Genomic DNA, 16,847 nt, shown 5'->3' on the forward strand with positions numbered 1-16,847 from the left:
GTAAGATTACAAAATTGAGAGAAGCTAGTTAGTTTTATAGTCTGCACTATAAATAGAAATTCAATGTGTAGAAGAAGTTAATGCGTCATGAGAAATATAAGCAACACAAATATATGTTCCATTGTAAGCTGTCCGTGTTCGGTACCACTGGTTCTTAAACTGGACAAAGCGAACCCTACTGTGAGAACACATGTGAAGTCGACAAATTAAAATGTAAGTTATAAATTTAGCTAGATATATATGTGTCTATCTAAAATACAGACGTTCTCCTCAGTTGATTAGAAACAAGACCATTTCTTAGCGGTTAAAAATGCATGTAGGTCGTAGAATGATCTTGAAAAAAAAAAAAAAAAAAAGCATTTCCCATTACACAATTAAAAACAAAAACTTCATTCAAACAAAAACTACTATCTTCTAATGAAGTCACCCTTTGTATTTTTTTTTTTACATTTTAAAACTAGATTTAAGTTAGAAACTACGACTTCTGCAATCTATTGGTTTGAGAAATGGTATTGAATATTAATTGTCGCTCTGGTTCCGGGTTTCCTCCGTCGCTAGATTTGACCTATTAATAGCATAACAGGGCACGTGACATCAACAAGCGCGTGTGACAGTGTGTTGAATAACAACGTAAACATTCCTTGAACTAGGTCAGCGTGTTGCAAGCAGTGCAAGATTATCTAATCTGTAACCTGTTCTGTGGCTGATGGCATGAACAAATCTGTGTGTAGGCTAAATGTTCTGATTGTCTTTCAGTGTCCGGCGTTCGAGTGACCAATGGTTCTAATTATATAATGTAGACAGGTGTATAGATAACCAACATCTAAAATGGAGGGCAAGGATATACACTACAAGGTATTTAACTAGATCAATATATAGTCTGTAGTCTAGGCAGTGCCAACATGTAGCCTACCGGGGACAAAGAAAACGTGTCAACTTCCTTTCCTTTCAAGATCAGAACTAGATTCAGCAGTGCAATTATTGACTTATGCAACTAGAGTTACCAGACACCTAGGGTTACCCAGCACTCCCATTGGAGGACAAAAAAAGAGGATATAGCCTTGTAAAGGCGGACAAAAGAAACAGTAAACCGTAAAAGCTAGGCTTACAATATATTTATTGAAACATATAACATGTCATCGAATTTAAATACGTTATAGGTCTAAGTTCTATATAAAAAAAAAGGAGTAGAACCTATATTACTTAGAGGAAACGACTCTCCGAAGTGGGTCACCGTTCGCCCAAACATAACCTACAGCTGGAGCTTCAAGCACATTTTCTTGGAACTGTATTTTCTGAGAAGAAGGCCTCATGCTAATGGAATGGAGAGTCTAGTTTTTTACTTTGTTTAATTGCTCTGATGATCGAAAACGGCTTTTGGACATTCCATGAAATCTCCCTGGGAGAAAAAGGACATGCATGAGGAACTCTTTTCTTTCAACAGCCCAGAAGATATACTTAGAACTAATCGTGAACAGCCCAGAAGATATACTTTGAACTTAGCGTGAACAGCCCAGAAGATATACTTTGAACTAATCGTGAAGGAGGCTGTCAAAAAACTCTGTCATCTTTCTGCTATTTATGTTCATTATTTCAACCAGAAGATGTGGACATTAGAAATGTAGAAAAAAGTGTTTTTTTGCCCCAAATGTGCATGCAGAAAACAGTGTTAGCCTTTTTGTCCACGTGCTTTGATACTCAATAGCTAAAAAAAAATCTGCTTAAATTCATAGTCATAATATATCATTGTACTTAGATATCATTGTCTTGATTCAATTTGTAAAAATGTTTCGGATGTTCCTTCAGAGTTGAAGATAATTTACTTCCTAGTCAAAACCTCCCGCTTGACTACGAGGGATAGAGCAGGCAGGGTTTAAACCCGGAACCATCGATAAGTCCGAACGACAGTCCAGCGCGCAAACCTCACGACTAGACAGTCATCCAAACCCAGAAGATTCCATTTTAACCTGGAAACCAAAAAGAAAAAGATGCAAAGATATGCTTTTAATCGATATCCAGTGACCTGATCAACTGATCAATCATAGTTTATCTTGAGCTCTAAACTTTTCATACAAAGTGAGAATGTTGACTTTCAAATCTTCCAATAGTCTAGCGACGTGAGAGGCCCAATGGTTAATATATAGTGTAACATGTAACATTATCAAAATGCTCTTCACTTTTATTCATTTCTTTGATAGCTTTTCCTTTTTCCTCTAACAAATGAAAACAAACTTTTTTCCCCTGCAAAAGAATAAAATATGTATGATCTGTTTAGATAGAATTATCTTTGGGTCTTGCAGTAACTTGCTATATGTATGATCTGTTTAGATAGAATTATCTTTGGGTCTTGCAGTAACTTGCTATATGTATGATCTGTTTAGATAGAATTATCTTTGGGTCTTGCAGTAACTTGCTATATGTATGATCTGTTTACATAGAATTATCTTTGGGTCTTGCAGTAACTTGCTATATGTATGATCTGTTTAGATAGAATTATCTTTGGGTCTTGCAGTAACTTAAGCTATTGATGTAAACAAGGTTAACTTTTCTAGTTTTACGAGACATTAATATATCTATGTACATACACGGAATAGTGCATCGCACTGATAAGTCCAACGTACGGTAGTCCAGTCGATGGACTAGATCAGGGGTTCTCAGCCTGTGGGTCGCGACCCCCTTGGGGGTCGATTGACGATTTGCCAGGGGTCGCCAAAGACCATCGAAAAAGTTTATTGTTTTTGTCTATTCCTCTATTGCTGTATGTGTGTGCCGGGGAGGGGGTCGCGGCAGAGTGGGGGATTGTAAAAAGGGGTCGCCGAGCTCAAAAGGTTGAGAACCGCTGGACTAGATGTTTTTGAAAATCTTCGATGCTTTTCTTACACTTTTATATTGACTATTGGAGGCTGTGGATAATTGGTTCATTGCTAATAACATCTCGCTGCTGCTGGTCTACAAGATTAAGATTGCTCGGAACTTAATACATAGGCTGCTAGTTGTCTACAACTGTCACTGTTGCATGAAGACTATTGTATTTACTACTCATGAATGATACATTATCATACGGCTGACTATGACAATTATGCAGGCAGAGGCGGCCTTAGCACTACGCGAGGCCCCGGGCAAGTGTATTAGGCGGGCTTGGGCACCGTAAGCGTAAACTATATATACCGTATTACATCACGCTAACGGCTCGCCCGCCATATTATTGTTACAAAGCATAGTACTTGCTATTAGCCATGTGATAACATTATTTATTATATTGTAATTATTCTGCATGTAACATTTTGTCCCCAGTCCTCTGATGTTGTTTTAGTGGCCTTTAATCAATGTAACTAATGATTCAGAAACATTTTGCAAGACAAAGCATCAAACTAGATAATACCATTTTCTGCTGGATCGGCTGGAAAGTTATTATTAAATCATGTTAAGAGCTTAACAGTGTGACCCACATCACAACATTGGATGTATCAGAGTTAGTTCAACAGTAGGACCCACACCACAACATTGGATGTATCACAGTTTAGTTCAACAGTGTGACCCACATCACAACATTTGATGTATCAGAGTTAGTTCAACAGTATGACCCACACCACAACATTTGATGTATCAGAGTTAGTTCAACAGTAGGACCCACACCACAACATTGGATGTATCAGAGTTAGTTCAACAGTAGGACCCACACCACAACATTGGATGTATCAGAGTTAGTTCAACAGTAGGACCCACACCACAACATTGGATGTATCAGAGTTAGTTCAACAGTAGGTCCCACACCACAACATTGGATGTATCAGAGTTAGTTCAACAGTAGGACCCACACCACAACATTGGATGTATCAGAGTTAGTTCAACAGTAGGACCCACACCACAACATTTGATGTATCAGAGTTAGTTCAACAGTAGGACCCACACCACAACATTGGATGTATCAGAGTTAGTTCAACTGTATGACCCACATCACAACATTGGATGTATCAGAGTTTGGTTCAACTTTATGACCCACACCACAACATTTGATGTATCAGAGTTAGTTCAACAGTAGGACCTACACCACAACATTGGATGTATCACAGTTTAGTTCAACAGTGTGACCCACATCACAACATTTGATGTATCAGAGTTAGTTCAACAGTAGGACCCACACCACAACATTGGATGTATCAGAGTTAGTTCAACAGTAGGACCCACACCACAACATTGGATGTATCAGAGTTAGTTCAACAGTAGGACCCACACCACAACATTGGATGTATCAGAGTTAGTTCAACAGTAGGACCCACACCACAACATTGGATGTATCAGAGTTAGTTCAACAGTAGGACCCACACCACAACATTGGATGTATCAGAGTTAGTTCAACAGTAGGACCCACACCACAACATTGGATGTATCAGAGTTTAGTTCAACAGTATGACCCACACCACAACATTGGATGCAGAGTCTAATGAACATTCATTGATTATGTGTAATGTTTTCTTTAAATATGTTGTTTACTTAATGGATTCTCTCTGAGGTACTTAATATATCATCAGTATTATTAATACTGAATTGGAGACAAAAAATTGAGGATAGTCTTTTCTAAATTAAGGACTGCCAGCACCACTGACAGGAGCAACATTTGCCTAATACGTCTAACTTGTTACAATAATACATTAGCAATACATTTCTTTTTCTTATTTAGGCCCACTGCTTGCGAGAGTTATTCTGTGGTCGATTTACTCAGCAAGAAATCGTACGTGTGTTAGATGAGTTCGATGAAGATGAGTATCAGGCACTGGATTTTTTGTTAACAGGTGAGTGAAGAAATGCATCTTTCATTTGGTTGATATTAAGCCTAGGAGTCTACGGGACACTAATGGGTATACTATACAGTATGTTGACATTTTCAAACAATGATATGCTTCTCCCTTTAAAATGTTCCGAAACTTCTGAGTTTGATCACTGTTGCACGCATAACTCATATTTAAATTATCAACATATTTATATTGACATTAACCTGTTCAGCGTATCATAAAGTTACAGAGTATTGCCTACCCACCCCATCATAAAGTGTATACGCGAGAGAACAATAACCATGTAATTACCGTGTCATTCTTTTTTTAAATTGTAGCGTTCACATTCACACGCCATAGAAACCTTAAATAAGTCAAATGATAGACCATTCAGTCGTAGGTTTGATGTCATTGCTAGTGCTAATGACTGAAAATACATCTTACATCAAACTATAACAACGGTAAAGACATCTTACATCAAACTATAACAACGGTAAAGACATCTTACATCAAACTATAACAACGGTAAAGACATCTTACATCAAACTATAACAACGGTAAAGACATCTTACATCAAACTATAACAACGGTAAAGACATCTTACATCAAACTATAACAACGGTAAAGACATCTTACATCAAACTATAACAACGGTAAAGACATCTTACATCAAACTATAACAACGGTAAAGACATCTTACATCAAACTATAACAACGGTAAAGACATCTTACATCAAACTATAACAACGGTAAAGACATCTTACATCAAACTATAACAACGGTAAAGACATCTTACATCAAACTATAACAACGGTAAAGACATCTAAATGGCAGATAGTTTGTAACTTGAATCTCTGCGTGACCTAAAAAGTGACGGCGTTTCGATTTCGAATTTAACAGAAGCTTTTGTTTTGTTGGGCAGGGAAGCATATTGACCACATTGTTTTAAAAACTAGAAACTTGAGCTTGGAAGAATTTATTACGTAGACTTTGGCTATTTGTCCGTTTTATTTTAAACACAGGTGTTTACGGTAAACCTACAATGCAATCCACAAAAAGTGTGTTCAGTAATGATAAGTTGCTTTGTTAATACACTTTACTGCTACAATTATCTGGTTTGTAATTAAGTTGTTATGATTAAGATTGCTCAATTAGTAAAAAGCACCACTAGTTTTTTGTTCTTTTTTTTTCATTGCAGAAGACCCTGCGGAAGTCAGTCGATTTTTGAAAAGAGTAAGAAAGAAATAATATTCCATTGTCGTAACAAATGCTCTCACATACATTGTCGTAACAAATGCTCTCACATCCATTGTCGTAACAAATGCTCTCACATCCATTGTCGTAACAAATGCTCTCACATCCATTGTCGTAACAAATGCTCTCACATCCATTGTCGTAACAAACGCTCTCACATCCATTGTCGTAACAAATGCTCTCACATACATTGTCGTAACAAATGCTCTCACATACATTGTCGTAACAAATGCTCTCACATACACTGTCGTAACAAATGCTCTCACATACATTGTCGTAACAAATGCTCACACAACCATTGTCGTAACAAATGCTCTCACATGGTCATTTTTATATTAGAATACATAATTGTTTATGTGGCGGCTTGGCCTCCGAACCGAGGGTTCTCGGGTCCGAATCTTTGTAAATACTGGAATTTTGAACTTCGAGAATTTTAGGACGCCACTGAGTCTACTAACTCTAATGGGTACCTGACATTTATTGAGGACAGTACAAGCGGTTGGTCGTTGTGCTGGCCACATGAAACTCTCGTTAACCGTCGGCAAGAAAAATAGATGACCTCTACATCATCTGCATATAGATCGCAAAGGTGTGCTTACTTTCTTCCATTACTTAAAATTGTGTTTCTAAGGTTACTAAAAGGGCAGTAAGCAACAGCCGATCACGTGACTGAAGTGACAAGATCAATTCGTCTTCCACAGTTGTATTGAAATCTAACCATATGTCTAATTTGAATTTTGCTTTATACATTAACAATGCTGCTTCGCCCAGAGTACACTCTGCATACAAATCCGATCTGAGATCAGCATTGAGCTGGGAAGGTGGGGGGGGGGGGAAGGGAATTTTTCAATTAAAAATGCTGTCAGAGTAGCTTATAGACGTTTGGGTATTCTTCAGTTTAATGCGCCCTTTCAGACATGTATTAAAAGGCAAGATATGCAGGCCCCCCTCCCCCCTCTGTTTTGAAAATTAACGGTTGTTAATAAATAATATGTAGTTTTAATTTGGTTTTCATTACTTTATTTTTTTCATGGAAACAAATAGATCCTAATTCCTTGATCATGAAAACAAATGAAATCTGGACACGGTCCTCAGAAACGGCTCTAACGACTTTCCTAGAAATTTGACAGTTAATGTACTTCGCTGGGAAAAGAATTGCTTGGTCGTTGGCCAAACTGGAAAAACTCTGGTTTGACTGTTCTAATTTGTCAAAGTATAATTCCATGGTCAAAGTAAAAAGAAGAAATGCATTTAAATTTTGCTAGAGGACTAGAGAATCTTGATCTTGAACAGATTATGTCTTCGGGTATTTCCGCATGTAGTCCCTATTTAAAGAGTTGAATAAGCTAATAGTTCATAGACATTTTGCACACCAACTTCTAAGTCTAGATCTAAAGACCTATCATTAGAACATTATTAAGTCGAGTACATTTAATCAGGATTATTACATTCATTAGTTATTAAGAGCAACACAATTAAGTATATCATATCAATGTAATCATGTATAAATCGTGATTTTGAAAACAAAAATGTTTAAAAGTATGTTTTTTGTTTAGACTCAAGTTTTTGAATAACTCATTTTCTTTCTAGACTACAAACTACATAGAAACTCTGCAGGAAGACTCCAAGGAATTGCGAGAGTTTCTGGAGACGAGTGAGATAGTGGTAAAACCTTCAGAACGTCTCTTTGCTTGTATGACGTGCAACAGGAGCTGGTGGAAGAAAGTGCCCTACAGAAAAGAAGTAGATCTAGACCTAGATATTTTGTGTACACGTCTTAACTGTCAATTAGTTAATAGGTTTTTTTTTGTATTGCGCGATTATAGATTGAGACTAGACTTGACACTTGAGCTGAAATAACTTCTGTACATAGAATTAGGTCAATGATGATGATGGCAAGCAGCTATTGCATTATGAATGATCGTAACAATCTATATAACAGTTAATCAATGCGAAATAGAAAGAAATAGGAGAATATTAAAGCTAATTACAATGACATAGTGAAGGGTGGAGATCTAGTTTATGCTTACTTTATTTCGAGGTTCCGTAACTTAGCTTTGCCATTGCCGGCCGAGGCGTAGTGAGCAAAACGTGCGCCCTGGGCAAGAAACTTTATTGGCGCCCCCCTCCCCCTAATTTTCCATGAACTTCACATAGAAATATAGGCTTATAAATAAAAAGTATTTTATAATAATATTATATACTAATAACCTTAGAATTTATTACCTAATTAAAGTATCTGCAAACATTTTTTTTGGCGCCTCTCTGCATGTGACGCCCCCCCCCCCTGATGGTGGCTACCCTCTTAGGAGAAGAAAAAATCTGAATTCAAACCTTGCAGCTAAGCCCAAACATGGGAAAAGGTTCGGGGGCCAAACTCTGAGGAGAAATCATGATGTGGTAGCCCTTAGGCAGCTTGCAACACACAGTGCTACACCCTGGCTAAGTCTGCGACGACGCCGATCCTACACGGTATAAGCACGCCGTTCCTACGGATACATCAGCTGCGTGGAGGGGGGGGGGGGAACTACTATGTTGGTGACATCGTTCCGACCATGGTTGATGCCCAGGCAATTGTTTCAATTGATTTCAATGAGATGATCCATAATCACTTCAAGACTGAAGGAAGTCACTTCCTGTATTTACAACCAGAGTTTTGATTCAATAAGTTTTTTACAGGGTAAATATATCCCCGTTCTCATGATAACCATTGTCTATTTTAGAGTTCAAGTGTTAACCAGTCGATTCGCTTTGAGCAGTAGAATAGTTAAGTGAATCATTAGCCTATTTTTTTTTTAATTACTCACCATGGTGGAAGCTTAGTCCAATGGCTTGATAATTTAAGTCAAAAGTTCATTTTAGTAGATTTCTGAAGTGACGGGTCCTATTTGTTTTGCAGGTCTCAAAGTGTAAGGTGTGTCTGATCAGGTACGAAGCTATTCCAAAAGATAAAGAGTGGGGTGTTGGAATATTTCACTGCCAGACAGCGGGATGTGGGAAACAGTTCAGGTAGATGTGTTTATTTAATTTGTCTTAATGACAAGAATGACGTCTTTTAGGCGTATTATATGTATTATGAATGTTATATGTATTATGTGTAAGATGTATTATGTGTTATATGTATAATGTGTGCTATAGGCCCATGCATTATACACATTATGTTATATGTATTATTTTAATCACTCATCACATTAGAAAATAAAGTAAAATATTAATAAATTTGGGTGTGGAGGGAGAGCGCTAAAGTACTTGCCTATTGAACTGAGGAATTTCTTCGAATCCTGGTGAAGGATTTTTAGGACACTTCTAAATCCACCCAACTCTAATGGGTACCAGATGTGACAAGTCGGATTAAAGTATTGGCCGTTTTGGGTGTCTAGGGGATTTTATAGTTTGAGAATCCTTACTTGCACATATAAACTACAAGCACAGCGTTATAATGCAGGCAACCAATACTATATTTAGATGCAAAATATGTACAGTTTATTATACAAAATGAGATAATGAAAGGTGAAATGCTGTACAGTTGCTAGTATGGGATCTAGCTTATTTACATATATAGGACTATCATCATCAGATATTAGAACCAAGTGGTCTGAGTGTCATTAGGCTGGTTGCTTAGCTTTTGGTCCGGTGCTGCACTGGTGAGACTGGTGTGGCTGATACTGATGCTGTCTGCTGGTGGGCTGGCGTAGTGGATCCAGGCTCCGTGTGCAGTCCAACTTGTATGGTTGCAGAGCTAAGCTGCGTCTACCAATCAGTTAAGCCAGTGACGAGTCTGTGGCTAGCGTTGTTACTTGGACTCTTGAAGGATGAGTAGGTCTGATGTCTACAGATCTGGTGCCAGCAAATCTGCTATCAGCTTTAGGTTGCTAAGATTTCAGGCGGGTGTAGCCTATAGATAAAAGCTGCAACGATATGATGTATGCGTCGGTTTAGCCATAATGATAACACTGGGAGGTAGATGCCTTTCCGTGAAGGACATCTTCAGACTGATGTATAGAAACCATAAGCTAGTTTCATATTTATCAAAGGGACCTAACAAATGAATATAGTGTCCCATCAAGGGAGATAACAATAATAATGGGGACTCCCATAAAGGGAAATAACAAACAGTAATAAGTGATATATGATAAGTAATACAAGTGTCGTTCACCAATCACGGTGAGTAGCAAGTACCTACATCGCTTAGATAAATGAGATGAAAGGGGAAGGGGAGATCAACGTCTGATACTCGCCCATGCTCTCACATAAGTAAACATAGAGCATAAGTAAATACATACTCAGTAATAAGACATGTTTACATAAATGTTTGGATAATTCCCTGCCAAGGAATTAATCAATGATACTACGTTGAAGGCTCGTGCTGAGCGCTAATATATCAGAGTTAAAGCAATAATAGTTAAAGAGCTAAATACATCTGGTAAGAATTGTTAATAAACTCTAGTCCAGCTGGTCTGAACATTTAGTCACAAAGTCATGATATAAAATAGGAGTATACAGTAATCTACTTACATTATCCATGATAAGAATGCACAAATATATACACAAATAATGTAGTAACAAATGCACATATATATATATATATATACATTACTAAGTAAAATGGTTCACAAGCACTTTACTAAGTTACATACCACCAATCCAAAGTGAAATAAGGGAATGAAAATAGTCTAGAGCTCAAGCAAGAGTTAGATGTGCTCCCTGTGGGCTCTCCAGCGTGAATGAGATCGGACGATGAAGTTTGTCCATATAAACGTGGATAAAAAGGGGGGGGGGGAGTGGCGGGAGATAAGAGCAAATGTGGTCTAGACTATTTGACGTCTTTGACAAAGGGGTCCACGCTTGACCGTGACGAGAGTTTCCGGGAGATAGACATTGCGCGAAGGCGCGAGTTGAAAGTCCAGGAAATCAGCCCAGGTGGTCAGGTGGATTATGAAGGGGAGATTATCGGAGCTCGGTACATCAAGGGAGATTATACCTTGATAAAGGCTAGTGCCAGACGAACAGCGTTGCCCGAGGCGTTGAGTTGAATGGGCACTTTGAAGTGACCAGCCGCTCCCAACAAGGGGGGGGGGTCAACGGATGTTTGCCAAGATAGGAAAAGGGGAGCGTACTCTTGTCAAGAGTCTAGTGTGGCACGTGTCAAGGTGGGGATAGTGAAATGTGACATCGCTGCCAAAAGGGGTGGGGTTGGATTGGAGGGGTGGTGGCTGTGTCTTTAGCGCTTGATTGGCTAAATTAATAAAATTGATGATTAATAGCGAGTAAATAAATTAATTAAATGCTTAGACCTGAGTGATATCTTGAGTGAGCTAAAACGGTTCGTCACACCAGACATAATGGGTACCAGACATAATGGGTACCAGACATACTTTGGGGAAGTAAATTTGCTTAGTCGTTGTGATGACCACATGACACTCTTGTCAACCGACGGCCATAGCGATGGATGAGATGTATACATCATATGCCCCCCCCCCCCAATAGATCGCAAAGTATGAAAGTCGTTGTAAAAGTTTGTAAAATGTTTCTGCCTTCAGAGTTGAAGATAATCTACTTCCTAGTCTAAACCTACCGCAGGACGATGGGGGATGGCAGCGGACAGGGTATAAACCCGGGACCATGGAGATGACAGAATAACAGTCCAGCACGCATACCGCACGACCAGGCAGACATACCTTCAAAGTAATAATATGGTTGGCAACAATTGTTTTCCGAACCTAAATTTGAAGTTATTTGATTGCTGGGATGATAGAGCTCAATAGAAATATCGAAAATATTTATACAAAAAACTACTTTCATGATTTTTCTTTTTTTTTCTTTTAGGTCAATATTTAAAAAAAAATCTAAAATGAATGCGCTTAATCTTCTGTACTTCCCAGGGGCTGGGCCATCATGGGGATGACTCAGAGCAGATGTCACCAATGTCATGTACCTGTCACTGTCTCGACAATACTCTCACACAAGAAGTCAGAACGCACATGGAAAGCTCGTGATACTCACGAGTGCAATGGAATCAACTGTTATAACAGGTAGATCTTAGCTTCAACATTTGATACATAGATATTAGCTTCAACATTTGATACATAGATCTTACCTTCAACATTTGATACATAGATCTTAGCTTCAACATTTGATACATAGATCTTAGCTTCAACATTTGATACATAGATCTTAGCTTCAACATTTGATACATAGATCTTAGCTTCAACATTTGATACATAGATATTAGCTTCGACATTTGATACATAGATCTTACCTTCACATTTGATACATAGATCTTACCTTCACATTTGATACATAGATCTTAACTTCAACATTTGATACATAGATCTTAACTTCAACATTTGATACATAGATCTTAGCTTCAACATTTGATACATAGATCTTAACTTCGACATTTGATACATAGATCTTAACTTCAACATTTGATACATAGATCTTAGCTTCAACATTTGATACATAGATCTTACCTTCACATTTGATACATAGATCTTACCTTCACATTTGATACATAGATCTTAACTTCAACATTTGATACATAGATCTTAACTTCAACATTTGATACATAGATCTTAGCTTCAACATTTGATACATAGATCTTAACTTCAACATTTGATACATAGATCTTACCTTCAACATTTGATACATTGATCTTAACTTCAACATTTGATACATAGATCTTAGCTTCGACATTTGATACATAGATCTTACCTTCACATTTGATACATAGATCTTACCTTCACATTTGATACATAGATCTTAACTTCAACATTTGATACATAGATCTTAACTTCAACATTTGATACATAGATCTTAGCTTCAACATTTGATACATAGATCTTAACTTCAACATTTGATACATAGATCTTACCTTCAACATTTGATACATTGATCTTAACTTCAACATTTGATACATAGATCTTAGCTTCAACATTTGATACATAGATCTTACCTTCAACATTTGATACATTGATCTTAGCTTCAACATCTATCCTACCCCCTTCCGACACTTAAATTTCAAATTTACAAGCAAATGTAAAATTCGCTAGTTTACTTTAATCAAGTTTTAAGTAATATTTCTAACCAAATAAAAATACTTAACTACAAATTAAATTAACAAGAGTCAAGTTATTATTGCAACATGTTAGAAGTCATATAACATGAGAAGGTTAGTTTTAAAATCCAAGCGATGTACCAAACGCCCTATTTTATTTCATTACTTTGTAAAATGTTAGAAAAATATTTTCATATTAAGGCTTGCAGTCTTTGTAATCTAATCTTATATTTACAGATTTTAATAATTTATTTAATAAATTTTAGAAATTACTTTTCAACATAAGGTAATCCATGAGGCAATCTAGTCTTGATTGTTATTTAGAGACTTAAAACGCTGTAAAGTCCTGGCTGGTTACAGAAACCCATTATATGCTCTAGCCTTAAGAAGGAAGAAGCACTTTCATGCTGCATAAAAAGCAAATGGAATGAAGAAAATGTGTTTATCTTTGTGTCTTTCTGTGTATCTTATTTGGTTTTGTATTTGTAAATTTGTTTTCGCCTTTTATGTATTATTGCTACTTTACATTTTAATACTATTGTTTGACTTACTTTTACAACAAAATACTTTTTTCCCCACCAGAAACATTTACGTGACTGGGGTAAGTTCCCTTTACATTGCAATATTGTGTACAGTTTATCTTCACTTGTATATCATCCACTTCACTTCTTCTAGCCAGCTTTAGTGCTGCTGAGCTGTCAGCTCTTTTGCAGACTGTGCAAAGGAAAAATAGTGTGCTGTTTTCTTCCGTGATTCAGCACTGCTGCCGTACAGGGTGTTGGTTAAGCTGGGCTGTAGTGGAAGTAGGGTTAGCCTATGGGGCATTCGAAGAGAGTACGGATTACGGTTTCATAAGGGTGGGCGCAGTGTCTAGAAAAGGTTAGGTGTGTGTGGGATATATTTGTTTTAACAAAACCAACTATAAATCAGAGCATTTTAAAGAGACTTACTAACATATTAATCTAGTCGTCACTTTGTGCGTTTCTTTTTTTCCAGTGGTCTTGTTTGCAAACAATGAGGCAGTTAGTTTAGTCCTGACTGTCCTGCTTCACTTTCTCTCTATGTCTCTCTGTCCTTTTTTATTTCTTTATTATCAGTGTCCTTCTGCTTTACTTTCTCTCTCTCTCTCTTTCTCCTTTTCTCTCTCTCTAAAGAGAAATTTCTCTCTCTTTATCCTCTCTTTCTCTTTCTTCTCTCTTTCTCTCTTCTTCTCTCTTTCACTTTCACTCTCTCTGTGTTAGTTTCTCACTGAATTGCTTCATCTAGTAAAATGCTTGAGTAAATCTTCGTCCTTAAAATCGCAACCATTCAAATGTTTATCACGTTCAAACTCTGCGCTCTACACACGTACAGCTTTATCTATACACATTTTCAGCATTTGAAGTTTATATTAGATACACATTAGAATATCTGTTAACTTTATTTTGTCTTGGACTCTTGGTCTAGTGTTTAAGAGAAGGCAGGCTTATTAGAAAAGAAATGCCGATTTTTTTTTATTTTTTTTTTTAAAAGATTGTTTCGATTGCATATTAGCGCATTTAAAAATCAATTTTATCTGATTAGGCTTTAACTGAATATAGTCTTAACTTTCAGGGGCCACAGACATATAGTCCAACTGGTAAGTGTGACATTTGAAATTTCTAATACTTGATAGGAAATGATTACCAAAAAGAAAAGCATTCAAAGTATACTCTTTAAAGCCACAACAATGAGTACAAATAAAAGTTATTCTTTACTACATCACCAAACTCTGTCAATTACATCTCACAGCTTCATTTATATAGGATCATTACTTTCTGTTACTTCTGCATTAGGCTACTGCTGTGCTGAACATGACTACTTTATGTAACCGTTTAATTATATTCATTCATTTGTAGTCCGTAGACATTGAATTTATGCCTTATCAAAACTATTAGATAGTATACAGTAAGGAATTTGGCGCATATTAGTTCAGATTCATTTCTGATTGGGTTTTATATAGCGACAATAACGTCATAATGAAAACAATGCTTATGGAATAAAAACAGTTCCCATGTTAGCGTATTTGTTGACTGTCAAGTTTTTAAGAGAGAAGTTATTGGACTTGGTTACTTTGGTTAGCGGCAACGACATAGACGGATTTCTTTCATTTCCGGATTAAATGTTTGGGTCGTCAACTGTCTCATTTCATTGTTGGCTGTTCGCCTGTGTTCAGTTGGTTAGCTGGAATTGGTTGTGACCTCTGCATGAACTCAAGACACCGCGAAGAGGTGTAAAACAATGGCCATTTAAATATGAAACCCTATGTACACAATAGTATTAAAGAACAGTTGCACTAGAGTGACGTGGTTTCTTTATACAAGAGAGTGCTAAAGAAAGAAATCACTTTTTGTTTTCGACAGGGTATTATGCTCGGTTTAATGCAGGGGCGGACTTGCTATATGGGCATTTGGGCTAATGCCCGGTGGGCTAGTACCCAAATAGGCCGGTAGGGCCACCTAAAGGGCCTCATGAATGTCACCGTAGAACGTATTAAATTGTTAATTATAATAATATTAATAATAAAATAGTGTTTAAAAAAATCTTTTCAAACATTAAAGTATAATGCTAATTTAATGTAACACATTTTCCGAAATAATGTAACAGCCTACATCTGTAGACAGTGTTACTAGCAGGCTTCATCCTTTTAAGGCTTACACTTTTAGCGATTTTAAAAGCAAGTTAAGGTCTACTATATTTTTAAAAAGATATTTCATTGTATGCATGCGTTCAGTTATCGATACATTATCAAGCTTAACAGAGTGATTTTGAGACGTGTAGACCTAGAAATGGATGTCTCTCATATGATATACAATATGTGGGCCGGATTGTATAGAAATGCCTGGACCTATTTTAATACCCAGTCCACCGCTGGCTTAATGCTTATTATGATGGGTACAGCGTGGTCTACGTCTTTAATATCCGGGGATTGAAGCCATTCGCTGTTTTATTCAAATTAATATTTCATTCTGCGTTTTTAGTAAAATATTTCTTAACTTACTCTCAAATAATGATGCCAGTTTTAACACTGAAGCATTAGATATTCTAAATTTGTTGATTTTTAAATTTAATTTACCTTAATTAAATTACCATTTTTAACTTAATATATATATTACACTATATTGTAGTTTTACATTTTGTATGTTTTCCCAATGTCTGTGCAGACAGGGTACCAATATGTGCTCATCCCAAGTCTCGACACCTCATACCTCCTGGGTCAACCTTTCTGATCTGGAGTGTCCGTCACTCAAGCTCTGGGTCAACCGTGTCTACATTCATGGATCAAGGCAGCATAAGTTCAAGGTCTGGCATCGTCGCTGCCACCCCTCATAGGCAAGGCCCAGAGGCAAGCTCTGCAAATGCCCAGTTCACGTCTGGACCAGCGGTTCTAGTCTCTTACAGGCCTCCTCAGCAGCAACATTCCATGTCTGGTTGGGTTGTATAAATGTAAAATCAGTTCGAACATCGGGAGATATAAATAGCCATATTAGAAAAGCTAATGGGCTATTGGAGTGAATCTATTTTGATAGATATAAATAGCTATGCCAGAAGACGTTTATGGGTATTAGAAGCCAAAAAACTTGTGTATATGAAATAAACTTACATTGACCAAGTCATACATATTGTCTCTGAATTGAATCTCTGTGGAAGCTGAGGGTTCCACACAGAAGTTTGGCTCATGTCTCTCTGTTATACCTGATGCTGGTAATATCGGTGGAAATAAATATTAACAAAGACTTATATAA

General features: G+C 37.0%; 1 protein-coding gene across 1 annotated transcript; it reads left to right on the forward strand.

Annotated features, from left to right (window-relative positions):
* The first annotated feature begins 618 nt into the window (after window positions 1-618).
* LOC106052324 (shiftless antiviral inhibitor of ribosomal frameshifting protein homolog) lies at window positions 619-16,847 on the forward strand. Its single transcript, XM_056016036.1, has 9 exons — window positions 619-855; window positions 4,682-4,793; window positions 5,971-6,005; window positions 7,617-7,769; window positions 8,926-9,035; window positions 11,909-12,058; window positions 13,666-13,684; window positions 14,677-14,701; window positions 16,266-16,847. The coding sequence occupies exons 1-9, from the start codon at window positions 829-831 to the stop codon at window positions 16,544-16,546; spliced, it is 912 nt and encodes a 303-aa protein (XP_055872011.1). The 5' UTR covers window positions 619-828; the 3' UTR covers window positions 16,547-16,847.

Source organism: Biomphalaria glabrata, chromosome 1 (genome assembly GCF_947242115.1).
Source record: "Biomphalaria glabrata chromosome 1, xgBioGlab47.1, whole genome shotgun sequence".
In the NCBI taxonomy this organism is placed as follows: Eukaryota; Metazoa; Mollusca; class Gastropoda; family Planorbidae; genus Biomphalaria; species Biomphalaria glabrata.